Consider the following 12,953-nt stretch of genomic DNA (forward strand, 5'->3'; position numbering starts at 1 on the left):
CATAAAATATATAGGTCCGCGGAGAGGCACGCTGAGGAGGCCGTGCAAACTGCAATGGAATATGGGGCATCTCTCTCTTTACCTAATATTTTGATTCTATCCTGACATTTTCAGTTGGAAGGGCAGTCTATATGCGTAACGAATTTTCTTCCTTATTTTTTTTTAAAAATGGCACTTTTTTTTATGAGGCTCAAAAAGGCAGGTGCTCAAGCACCCCTTGGGCTCTATGTGTGCACGTGCCTGCTGACAAAGTTGAACAAAGTGCTGTACAAGTCCCACAACATAAAATAAAAAATTAAATAAAATTGAAATAATTTATAAAAACCTTTTTTTTTTTTAATCTCGAAGCCTCGAATCAAAATAGAATCTCGGCCCCGAAGCTTCGAATTCCCAAAACAAATTCCAAGGTCAGCCCTAATGCTACTACTGACTCGACCTGAACGTGAGAAACAATTGGCTCCTCACCAGATTCTGTCCAGTCTCTTGTACTGCCTGGACCAATGGGGCGTGACTGGAGATCTCGTGCATCATGGACTGAAAAAACACACAACCAGAGTGAACTTAAAAACACACACCCAGAGTGAACTTAAAAACACACAACCAGAGTGAACTTAAAAACACACACCCAGAGTGAACTTAAAAACACACAACCAGAGTGAACTTAAAAACACACAACCAGAGTGAACTTAAAAACACACACCCAGAGTGAACTCACTTAATGACTTACACCAGGATCACACCAGATCCGTAACGCTTTCCCAATGAAGTCAGAAATCTATCTCTTCATCTATCCATATGCTATCCATCTGCTATCCATCTGCCTGCCTAATATTTATATATTTTGGCAAGATTTGAATTGGAATGTCCAGCTTGATGTTCCTTTAGATAGCATAAAAAGCCCCTCTCTCTCTCTCTCTCTCTCTCGCTCTCTCTCTCTCCCCTCTCTCTCTCTCTCTCTCTCTCTCTCTCTCTCTCTCTCTCTCTCTCTCTCTCTCTCTCTCTCTCTCTCTCTCTCTCTCTCTCTCTCTCTCTCCCCCCTCTCTCTCTCCCCCCTCTCTCTCTCTCACTCTCTCCCAGCCCTCTCTCTCTCGCTCCCCCCCTCTCTCTCCCTCCCTCCCTCTCCCTCCCCCCCTCTCTCTCACCTGGTGTTTTGTCAGCATCCCCTGTGTGTTGGTGAGTGTGCTGCCCAGGTCGTGAGCTGCCGTGTGGGGCAGGGTGTGGGTGACCCAGACCAGCTCCTCCTCCATGTCTCTGTAGAACTGGAACAGCAGCTGCCACGACTCCAGGGTTTCCCTGCGACACTGCAGGGGCTGGGCCAGCTGGTTGTACCTGGCAGAATAGGGAGGTGTAGTGGTTACTTCCTGGGCCCCGTTTCATGTACCTTGTTACATCCCAATGTATATATTCCCCAGTGTGTGTCTCCATGTGTGTGTGTTCTCCATTTTGTTTCCTCCCTCCAGCCATTGTTCCCTTCCCCATTGGTCCCTGCCAGGCCAATCCTTCCATTATTGCAACACAGCAGTGATTGGTGGTTGGCTTTTCCAGACTCCAACACTCAATCCACACCCCCCAATCATGGATCACCCCACACCTGTTAAAACATGGCTTTCTCCCTTCAGTCTTTCTCTCTCTCTGGCATGAGGCTAGGCATGTTGTGATTTTGGTAAACCTGTACTTTGACAATATTGCATCTTGTTTATTGGCCTTTGGTGCTTGGCAGTAGTTTCCTTGTGTGTGTATGGCCACAGAGAGAGCATTGTTAAGTTATAGTTTGTTTTTGTATATATTCTGCTTTTGTTTCTGTATAATTAATGTGTTTTTCTCTCTTTCTCAGGAAGCACAGATGGGGTGAGCTGCCATTTCCTTTGGACATTGTTTTCTCCTGTTTTGGTTAGGTAAGAGTAGTTTAGGTAATGTAATCTCTTTTACCATAGATTAGATTGTGTTTATTTGGAGTATAGTGGTGTTTGTTTGTTGTTTTGGCCTGGGCTCACCCCTGAGCTACATGTGCTTCCTTTGCATTTACCAATAAATATCATTGTTGTTTACAAACGTGGTCCATCTTTTCTGTCAACCAACTGTTATGTTACAGCCCTTTACCCTTAGACACACAGGGGTCGTAACATAAATGGGGGCTCTGCCTGGATTTTATAACCCGTGTTCAATTGTTGGTTGATGGATTTGGTGAACTGTGTTTGTTTACACTTGTATAGTTATTAATTACTTTGTGTAAAAATGGCATTTGTGTAAGAAAAAAATAATGGCAGTTAGTACTTTTGATCTGGGGAAATTCTTGAGCAATCCTACTTGGGAAGCGCTAGATAGCTGCCGCAAGGCAGACTTAGTGGAGATTGCCACACATTTTCAACTCTCGGTTCAACAAAAGCATCTTAAACAGGATATCAGGTGTCTTGTGGTAGATAAGCTGTTGGAGCAGGGGACGCTTGTTTTACCTGCGGTCTCTGATGAACATGCAAGTCCTTCTGGTGAACTTACAGAAGCACCGCCTTCTGAGGAGCAAGCCCATGGTGCTGAAAAGGCAGGTGTGAACGTCACATTGCCACATTTTCACTTGACCTCTCCTGTGTCAACTGGGTCTCGAGAAGGGGCCCAGGTCAAGGTTAGAATAGCACGTCTCCAGATGGAGGCTCAGGAGAAGGCACAAGCACGTGAGGCGGAGTATCGGCTTCGTAGAATGGAGCTTGAGGCAGAAAATGAAAGGGCTGTTAACATTCGTAGGTTGGAGCTTGAGCATGAAGTGGAAAAAGAGCTCAGACTGCGGAGGTTGGAGCTGGAAGTCCTAAGGAGTGGATCCAACTCTGCTACACCGACTCCTCCACAAGGCCCGGGTATGTCCTCCTCCACAGCTTATTCATCACACACTTTTGATATAAGTAAACACATTGCTTTGGTGCCTCCGTTCCGAGAGACAGAAGTTGATACTTATTTTAATGTGTTTGAGCGTATTGCTGCTTCATTGCGCTGGCCAAGAGAGGTCTGGCCTTTGTTGCTTCAATGCAAATTGACTGGTAAAGCCCAAGAGGTTTGTTCAACACTTTCCCTAGAAGATAGTCTATTGTATGATACTGTGAAGGCTGCCATCCTTCGTGCATATGAGCTTGTGCCCGAAGCTTATAGGCAGAGGTTTCGCAGTCACAAGAGAGCTGTCAACCAGACCTTTGTAGAGTTTGCTAGAGAGAAGGGAACTCTCTTTGATAAATGGTGTGCAGCAAGCAAGGCCTCAGATCTTAACTCTCTCAGAGAACTCATTCTATTAGAAGAGTTTAAGAATCGTTTGCCAGAGCGTATTGTAATTTACCTGAGTGAGCAGAAAGTGTCCACTCTGCAGCAAGCTGCTGTATTAGCTGATGAGTTTGCGCTAACCCATAAAACTGTTTGTAGATAGGCGTGACTCGTTTCCCCCCCATGATTTCTCTCAGAGACCTTCTGTCCCCAACCATTCAGAATTCACACACCCCCGACCAAGAATGTCACCTCCACGCTCAAAAGAGGAGCGGACATGTTACTACTGTCATAAATCTGGTCATGTCATTTCTGACTGTTTAACATTGAAACGTAAGCAGCAACCGTCCTCTCAGAACTTTAGGCAACCCAAAGGGGTTGGTCTGATTAAAATGGCACCTGGTTCCGATCTACAGATGCCCAATGATCAGGATGTTCTCGATCCTTGTTTCAGGCCATTTACTTCCAAGGGTTTAGTTTCCTTGACAGGGGATCCAAAAGATCAGTGTACAGTTCAGATCTTACGAGATACTGGAGCCTCACAATCCTTTATCCTCTCTGATGTACTACCTCTGTCTGAGAAATCTTCCTGTGGTTCTAGTGTCCTAGTTCAAGGTATTGAGATGGGTTTCGTGCCAGCCCCGTTACACTGTATTCATGTACAATCTGATTTGGTCACTGGTTTCTTTAAAATAGGGGTGAGACCTTCCTTGCCAGTTAAAGGCATTTCCTTTATCATGGGAAATGATTTAGCTGGAGGACAGGTGAACGCTGTGCTGGAAGTGTTGGATCACCCAGACACAGATTCTCTGCCTGATGACTTGTCACAGAACTTCCCTGAAGTTTTTTCTGCAAGTGTTGTCACTCGGGCTCAATTGAAAAAGAGAGGTGATGAAATTAATTTGTCTGACTCTGTTTTTGCTTCAGCTTTTGTCAGGGAGGAGTTGCTGGCTCCAACTTCTGATACCGCTGACAAACCACCGACTCATAGTAAGGTACCCCCACAGACAACTGTAACTAGTTCCGACGCTTTGAAGTTACCCGTTACTCGTGAAATGCTAATTACTGCCCAGAAGGCTGACCCTTCTCTTGCAAAATGTTTCTCTTCTCTTGAAACAGAACAGAGGAGAGAGTTGCATTCTTATTTTGTGGATGAAGGAGTTTTGATGCGTACATGGAGGTCCCATGGTACTAGACTGGCAGAGCATGCACAATCGGAGATAGGGCTACCAGATCAGGTACCAGACTGGAGCACTGTTTATCAGATTGTTGTCCCTGCAGTTTATCGTCAGCATGTACTGTTCTTGGCCCATGACCACCCTTGGTCTGGACACTTGGGAGTCACTAAAACATACAACAGAATACTTCAACATTTCTTTTGGCCCGGTTTGAAGTCCGATGTAGCACAGTACTGTCGTACCTGTAGTACTTGTCAGATCACCGGAAAGCCAAACCAGGTAATTCCACCTGCTCCCCTCTGTCCTATACCAGCGGTCGGTGAACCATTTGAACATGTCATAGTTGACTGTGTTGGTCCGTTGCCAAGGACCAAAGCCGGCAATCAGTTTTTGTTGACAATAATGTGTACCGCCACCCGTTTCCCTGAGGCTATCCCTCTTCGCAGAATTACAGCGCCTGTAATAATTAAGGCTTTGACTAAGTTCTTCTCCACGTTTGGACTGCCTAAGGTAGTACAAACGGACCAAGGCACCAACTTCCTGTCTAGGTTATTTGAGCAAGTATTACAGTCCCTGGGTATCCGACATATAGTGTCCAGTGCCTACCACCCTGAAACTCAGGGGGCTCTAGAACATTGGCATCAGACCTTAAAGTCCATGCTGCGTAAATATTGCTTAGACACAGAGAAAGATTGGGATGAGGGTGTCCCCCTTGTTCTATTTGCTGCGCGAGAGACCATACAGGAGTCTCTTGGTTTCAGTCCTGCTGAGCTCGTTTTTGGGCACACTGTTAGAGGGCCTCTGAAAGTTCTTAAAGAACGGTTCATGTCAAAGGGTGCCAGCACACCCACTAATGTTCTAGATTTTGTTAGCCAGTTTCGAGAGCGACTGCATCAGGCGTGCTCTCTCGCAAAAGAAGCGCTCTCTTCTTCCCAGAGAACTATGAAACGGCACTATGACGAGAAAGCTGTTTCTCGATCTTTCCAGCCAGGTGATAAGGTTCTAGTCCTGTTACCTATCCTTGGTTCTGCTCTTTCCGCTCGTTTTTCCGGACCGTATGCAATAGACAAGAAGATAAGTGATACAGACTATGTGGTTCGCACCCCTGATCGTAAACGTCACTCGTGTTTGCCACATCAATATGCTTAAACCATATTTTTCCAGAGATAGTGTGCAGGTGAAGACCTCAGACCAGACAGCCGGACTGGCCGTCTCTGCTGTTGCCTCAACTCCAATAGTTCCGGACTCTCCTGACGTTAGTGGTGAGGATGTAGATGGCTTGGAGTTGCGCAATGCAGCCCATCAGGGTGCTAGATTGTCCAACACTGAGATGTTATTGAACCTGCCCACTCACTTAGCACACTTACCTGAGGAGCAGCGAGAGGACATCACAAATTTGATTCAGGCCTACATGGCTCTGTTTGGTGATGTTCCCTCCTGTACTTCTGTATTGGCCCATGATATTAAAGTTAACAATGCTGTGCCTATCAAGCAACATGCATACCGTGTTAACATCACCAAGAGGGCCATGATGCAACAGGAGGTTGACTATTTGTTAAAACATGGTTTAGCCAAGCCAAGTTGCAGTCCCTGGAGTTCACCTTGCTTGTTAGCTCCCAAATCGGATGGAACTCCTAGATTTTGTACTGATTTCCGGAAGGTAAATGCTGTCACCGTGCCTGATTCCTTCCCACTGCCCTGCATGGAAGATTGTATTGACAACCTTGGATCTGCCACCTATGTTAGCAAACTAGATTTGTTAAAGGGTTACTGGCAGGTCCCTTTGACCCCCCGTGCCTCGGAAATCTCTGCGTTTGTTACTCCTGACAATTTTTTGCAATATACTGTAATGCCTTTTGGAATGCGTAATGCCCCGGCCACTTTCCAGCGACTGGTGACCCTAGTCCTGGCTGGTGTTCCAAATTGTAATGCCTATCTCGATGACCTGGTTGTCTATTCGACCAACTGGCGTGACCACATGACAACCTTGCAAACTGTCTTTGACCGCTTAGCTGGAGCCTCCCTGACCCTTAACCTTGCCAAGTGTGAGTTCGGCAAGGCTACGGTTACCTATCTTGGTAAGCAGGTAGGACAAGGCCAAGTGCGTCCGGTGGATGCAAAAATATCTGCAATCACAACTTTTCCAGTGCCTACTACTAGGCGGGAATTGCGTAGATTCCTTGGGATGGCTGGGTATTACCGTGGTTTTTGCCGGAACTTTTCTTCTGTCGTCACTTCTCTCACTAGCCTGTGTAGCCCGTCCAAACCATTCATTTGGACAGCTGATTGTCAAAATGCATTTGATAGTGTTAAAGCTCTCTTATGCAGTTCCCCTGTTCTCTCTGCTCCAGATTTCTCCCTGCCGTTCCAGCTGGAGGTGGATGCCAGCGGGGTGGGAGCTGGAGGGGTGTTATTACAGGAAGATCACGATGGTCAGTCACCCGGTTTGTTATTTCTCCCGGAAATTTAACAAACATCAACTAAACTATTCCACTATTGAAAAGGAGACTTTGGCTATGTTGTATGCGTTGCAACATTTTGAGGTGTATGTCGGTTCGAGCGTATTACCAGTGGTAGTATACACCGACCACAACCCATTGGTTTTTCTGTCGCGGATGTACAACCACAATCAGCGCCTCATGCGTTGGGCGCTCATAGTGCAAAATTATAACCTCAGCATAAAGCATAAGAAGGGGTCTGATAATGTGTTGGCGGATGCTCTGTCTCGTAGTTGAAATCTCTGTTGCTGTCGACTCGTTCTACTGTGTATTGCTGTCGACTTGTTCTATTTTGCTGTCGACTCGTTCTACTGTATATTGCTGTCGACTTGATCTATTTTTTCTGTCTACTCGGTCTATGTTGCTGTGGACTCGTTTTATGTTGCTGCTAGTTTTTTCATAGCTCTTTGTTTTGGAGTACATGTTATCTCGGGGATGTTATCTCGTTGTTAAAGAAGAAAAAAAAAACATGTTTAGTTGGTAGTTTATGTAGGCATGTTTTTTGTCTTATGTATGGGGGTGTTACATCCCAATGTATATATTCCCCAGTGTGTGTCTCCATGTGTGTGTGTTCTCCATTTTGTTTCCTCCCTCCAGCCATTGTTCCCTTCCCCATTGGTCCCTGCCAGGCCAATCCTTCCATTATTGCAACACAGCAGTGATTGGTGGTTGGCTTTTCCAGACTCCAACACTCAATCCACACCCCCCAATCATGGATCACCCCACACCTGTTAAAACATGGCTTTCTCCCTTCAGTCTTTCTCTCTCTCTGGCATGAGGCTAGGCATGTTGTGATTTTGGTAAACCTGTACTTTGACAATATTGCATCTTGTTTATTGGCCTTTGGTGCTTGGCAGTAGTTTCCTTGTGTGTGTATGGCCACAGAGAGAGCATTGTTAAGTTATAGTTTGTTTTTGTATATATTCTGCTTTTGTTTCTGTATAATTAATGTGTTTTTCTCTCTTTCTCAGGAAGCACAGATGGGGTGAGCTGCCATTTCCTTTGGACATTGTTTTCTCCTGTTTTGGTTAGGTAAGAGTAGTTTAGGTAATGTAATCTCTTTTACCATAGATTAGATTGTGTTTATTTGGAGTATAGTGGTGTTTGTTTGTTGTTTTGGCCTGGGCTCACCCCTGAGCTACATGTGCTTCCTTTGCATTTACCAATAAATATCATTGTTGTTTACAAACGTGGTCCATCTTTTCTGTCAACCAACTGTTATGTTACAGCCCTTTACCCTTAGACACACAGGGGTCGTAACATACCTGGATAACTGAGTTAGCCGGATAACTTTAGCTGGATAACTGGGTTAGCCGGACTTTCCGGTTTCATATACGTGGATTTCCCAGATCACCATGCCAACAGATCCAAAAGTTTGAGCCTGCTCGAAAGCAGAGTTCAAGTTCAAGTTAGCCTGAACTATCGCCACGCCCCCGCAAAGAAGTGACAGCCCGTTTCCTGAAACTATTCCCACAGTCTACGATCTGCATTATACCATTCTGAATTACGTTTTTGTGCTCCATTCTTCCAGAGGGGGCTTTTGAAATGTAAAATAGACCCAAAATGCTGATATTAAATTCACTTTGTCCTAAATAATGCACGTTATATATACCGTGGCGACGGTGGCGCTCGCTCGTGCGACGTACACATGATGTGGTTATTTTAATTGTAACTGGGATTAAGATGTCTGATGAGATGCGCTGTTTGACGGATTTGAGAAATTGAATGAGCCGTTGACGTCACATGAATGAATGAGGATAAAGAAATAAAACTTCATTCAAAATAAGGGATATTCTAAACACGGGTCTCTCGTTCATTAATGTATAAACAATGAATCTATCCCATCTGGCACAGTGGCCCAGCGGTAGCGCTCAAGTCTGCCAACCTAGCGATCCGGGTTCAAATCCCGGTGTTTCCAATATGATTTTTTTGAATATAATATTAATGATTATACGCCAAAGTAGCCTGGTTTTAAGTTAAAATATTATAAATCTACATGCATTGAGGATGTCATTCTTTATATAGCTCTCAACGTGCACCAAATTGAATTATTCCTATATTGCAAAAAGAAGGACCCCGGTCTTGAACCCGGGTCGTCCGTGTGGAAGTCAAAAGAACAACCCGTTGGACCACATTGGAGATAAATTAAACATTGACTATACATCAATCAATGGGCAAGAAAGCCGTCTCGTAATTCTGTATAACAGTTAACTAGTTATTTTCGCTAGCAAGATCTCATTTGATTATTCAATCCAGCAGGCAAGTTTAAAGAAATATAATCTGATTGATTGCGGTAATGAGGGACTTAGAATTAGCCTATAGATAACGCATTTAACTTGTCGGCGAGGCGATTGAGCCTATTGCAATCTGTCAATAAAGTCTTAAATCAATTAATCAATCAATGCCGTTGAGAATCAGGGTCTCTGCCATCGATACGTGCTGGCTTTCCACCTAAAACGGGAGCGCGCATCTAGCCTGACTTGAGCCTGACTCTCAAGTCTGGCTTGAGTTAACGAGACTGAATCCTCCTTTGTGAAACAGGAAAATCCCGGCTTTGAACATCGGGTTAACTGAAGCTGGATAATGGACATGTTGATCGACTTAGTTGAACCACGTACATGAAACAGGGCCCTCGTCTATAGGGAGGTGTTGTAGTGGTTACTTCCTGGTCTATAGGGAGGTGTGCGTTCTTTTCTTTCGTAGCCGCATTTTGCGGAGACGCTCTCTGATTGGCCACTTCATGCGCCCAATCGTGTGATGCCTGTTTCTACACCGGTTAAGCTTAGGCACTCTTTCGAAGTTGGTTAAAGTTAGAGTTTGTCTTAGAGCAGGGCGATAGAACACCAGCCCTGATTCCAAACTCTAACCTTAACCAACTTCGAAAGAGTCGCCTAAGCTTAACCAGTGATAAACTAGGCGTTAGGTAGTTTGCAGGCTGTTTGACCCGGAAATGGGCAAAGACACAGCTCGTCACGCGATTGGGCGCACATGTCAGCGGCCAATCAGAGAGCGGCAGTCAGTGGCCAATCAGAGAGCGTCTCCACAAAATGCGTCTACGAAAAAAAATTACGCAGGAGGCGTAGTGGTTACTTCCTGGTCTATAGGGAGGTGTAGTGGTTGGTTACTTCCTGGTCTATAGGGAGGTGTAGTGGTTACGTCATTTTTCCGTGTTCCACCCTCTGTCCAACGCAATGTATTTCCCCATTGCCCATTTCTAAATCGTCTTGTTTAAAACAAATAAAGCATGAACATTGGCATGGTGTACCTTTCTGTGCGTATTCATCCACAATCTATAGCTCAACATGAAAATATTCGCAATTAATCATAAAAGAAAATCGCCGAATTTTATTTCAACCAAAAATGCTTAAACAATAATGTTAGTGATAGAGGGGAACTCATTTTGTGCAAAAATGGAAAGCTTTTCAATTTCCATGCGGCAGAATAGCCGATAATCCATTTTCCCAATGATAAATCCCTATACGGGTGGACCTCGCGGGCGGTCCAAAGTGACATCAGACTACACCTCCCTATATAGACATTAGAAGGTATTTATCACCTTTTTTTTGTATCCACTTTTTCTCCTCTTTTTCTGTTTTTTTCCCCCATCCCCAATTCCATTGTGCCAATTCTTCCCTCCCCTGTCTTGAACGTTGCTCGCATATGCCCCCCACTGGCCGGTTGTAGGGAGGATAGAAGCCTTGCATCACGTGTCCCCTCCGCGTGTATATTTTCCCTAACAAACTTTCACTTCCGCATTCGGGTTCCGCGATCTGATTGGCCGCTGACGTTTCTCTCAGCACCAATCGCGTTACGCCTAGTTATGCCTCTAACAGCCTGCTAGCTAGCTAACGCCTAGTTCTATCACTGGTTAAGCTTGGCGACTCTTTCGAAGTTGGTTAAGGTTAGAGTTTGGAATCAGGGCTGGTGGTCTATCGCCCTGCTCTAAACCAAACTCCTTAACCAACTTCGAAAGAGTCGCCAAGCTTAACCAGTGATAGAACTAAGCGTCACGCGATTGGCGCTGAGAGAAACGTCAGTGGCCAATCAGATCGCGGAACCCGAACGCGGAAGTGAAAGTCCGTTAGGGAAAATATACACGCGTCCCCTCCGGTACATGAGGAGGCAGCCTGTCACATCTTTTCACCTGCCAGCACGGACTCTCATTGGCGAGGTGTAACGTGTGGGAGGCTCACACTACCCCCGCTATTTCCTGTCTCTGCTGTGCAGGTGTCCCCAACCGACCTGTAGGGGTCGCTGTCCACAACGTCCAGATTACCACCCATCGACTTCCACCCTCTAACTCTGCCAATTGAATTAGTATGACGACTGGCCCAAGCCGGAGACAACGCCGACAGCCGGAGTCGAACCCGGTGTCTCTTGCGTTGGTGACGCGCAATGTCCGCTGCGCCACCCAGCCGCCCGGTATTTATCACCTTTTATACTTTTAAACCGTATTACATTTTAAATATAGTGTGTGTGTATGTGTGTGTGTATTCGGTACCTGTTGACAGTGTGTGTGTAATACATGTTAACAGTGTGTGTGTGTGTTTGTGAGATACATGTTAACTGTCCACACACACACACACACGCACACGCACACGCACACGCGCACGCGCACGCACACACACACACACACACACACACAAAAGTTGGACTTTTTGTGAAGCCAAAGATCGATCGTGAACTCAAGTTGGACAAACGGATCAATGCTGTGGTGGGAAAGAGCTTTTTCCACCTTAGGAGGCTGTCCAAGATCAAACCTTTTTTATCCCGTAGTGTTTTTGAAACTGTCATCCACACTTTTATGACCTCTCGCCTTGACTATTGTAATGCCTTCTATTATGTTGGCGTCAGTCAGGCCTCCCTCCCTCCCTCTCTCGTTGCAGTTAGTCCAGATCGCCGCTGCTCGTCTGCTAACTGGCACACGTAAAGCGAGAGCCCATTTCCCCTGTACTGGCTTAGTGGCTTCCCTCCACTGGCTTCCTGTGCGTTTTAGGATTGATTTTAAGTAGGGCTGTCAGTTTATCACGTTAATTAGATTAATTAATTACACAGCAAATTATCGCGTTATGAAAATTAACTAATTTTTTTTTTTTTTTTTTTTTTATAATTTTTTTTTTTAAATATCATTCATTCCATAAGAACGTAGAATAAACATTTACAAACTCTTTTTTTTAAATGGTCCATTTGCATGTTCTTGGTATCTGATTCTAGGGACATCTGTATTCCCAGTGTCAGAAATACTATGTCTGTTATAGGCTTGAGTAAATTGTAATGAACCAAATTATTTTTTTTAATCTTTGACTGTGAATAACACCATGCTAAAATTGACCAGACCTGAAAAATCTAAGCAAATGAATACATGGAAGATGATTAAACAGAAGGTTTTGTATAGATACAGTACTGAATTCTGCCATCCGGACACATGCCATTTGAAATATGATTATAGAATATAGAATATCAGGCCTAGAATGGTTATGCGATTAAAATGCGATTAATTAGATTAATTAATTACAAATCCTGTAATTAATCAGATACATTTCTTTAATCGCCTGACAGCACTAATTTTAAGGTTTTACTGTTTGCTTTTAAATGTCTGAACGGCTTGGCACCGGGCTACCTCTCGGACCTGCTGGAACCTTATGCTCCTCCTGGCTGGTCCTCAGGTCCTCTGACCAGCTCCTCCTGGCTGGTCCTCAGGTCCTCTGACCAGCTCCTCCTGGCTGGTCCTCAGGTCCTCTGACCAGCTCCTCCTGGCTGGTCCTCAGGTCCTCTGACCAGCTCCTCCTGGCTGGTCCTCAGGTCCTCTGACCAGCTCCTCCATAAGGTCCCTCAGGTCCTCTGACCAGCTCCTCCTCCTGGCTGGTCCTCAGGTCCTCTGACCAGCTCCTCCTCCTGGCTGGTCCTCAGGTCCTCTGACCAGCTCCTCCATAAGGTCCCTCAGGTCCTCTGACCAGCTCCTCCTGGCTGGTCCTCAGGTCCTCCGACCAGCTCCTCCTGGCTGGTCCTCAGGTCCTCTGACCAGCTCCTCCTG

General features: G+C 45.3%; 1 protein-coding gene across 1 annotated transcript in view; it reads right to left on the bottom strand.

The window, feature by feature from the left end:
* sptbn5 (spectrin, beta, non-erythrocytic 5) overlaps positions 1–12,953 on the bottom strand; it is a gene marked incomplete at both ends in the record, with an annotated part of 191,394 nt that overhangs the window by 30,813 nt on the left and 147,628 nt on the right. The window contains 2 exons of the mRNA XM_084308563.1: positions 466–534; positions 1,143–1,329. Of these exons, the coding sequence (XP_084164689.1) occupies positions 466–534; positions 1,143–1,329 (256 nt within the window). The remainder of the gene's footprint in view (positions 1–465; positions 535–1,142; positions 1,330–12,953) is intronic.

Source organism: Notolepis coatsorum (assembly GCF_963971535.1).
Source record: "Notolepis coatsorum genome assembly, chromosome: 2".
Classification (NCBI taxonomy): Eukaryota; Metazoa; Chordata; class Actinopteri; order Aulopiformes; family Paralepididae; genus Notolepis; species Notolepis coatsorum.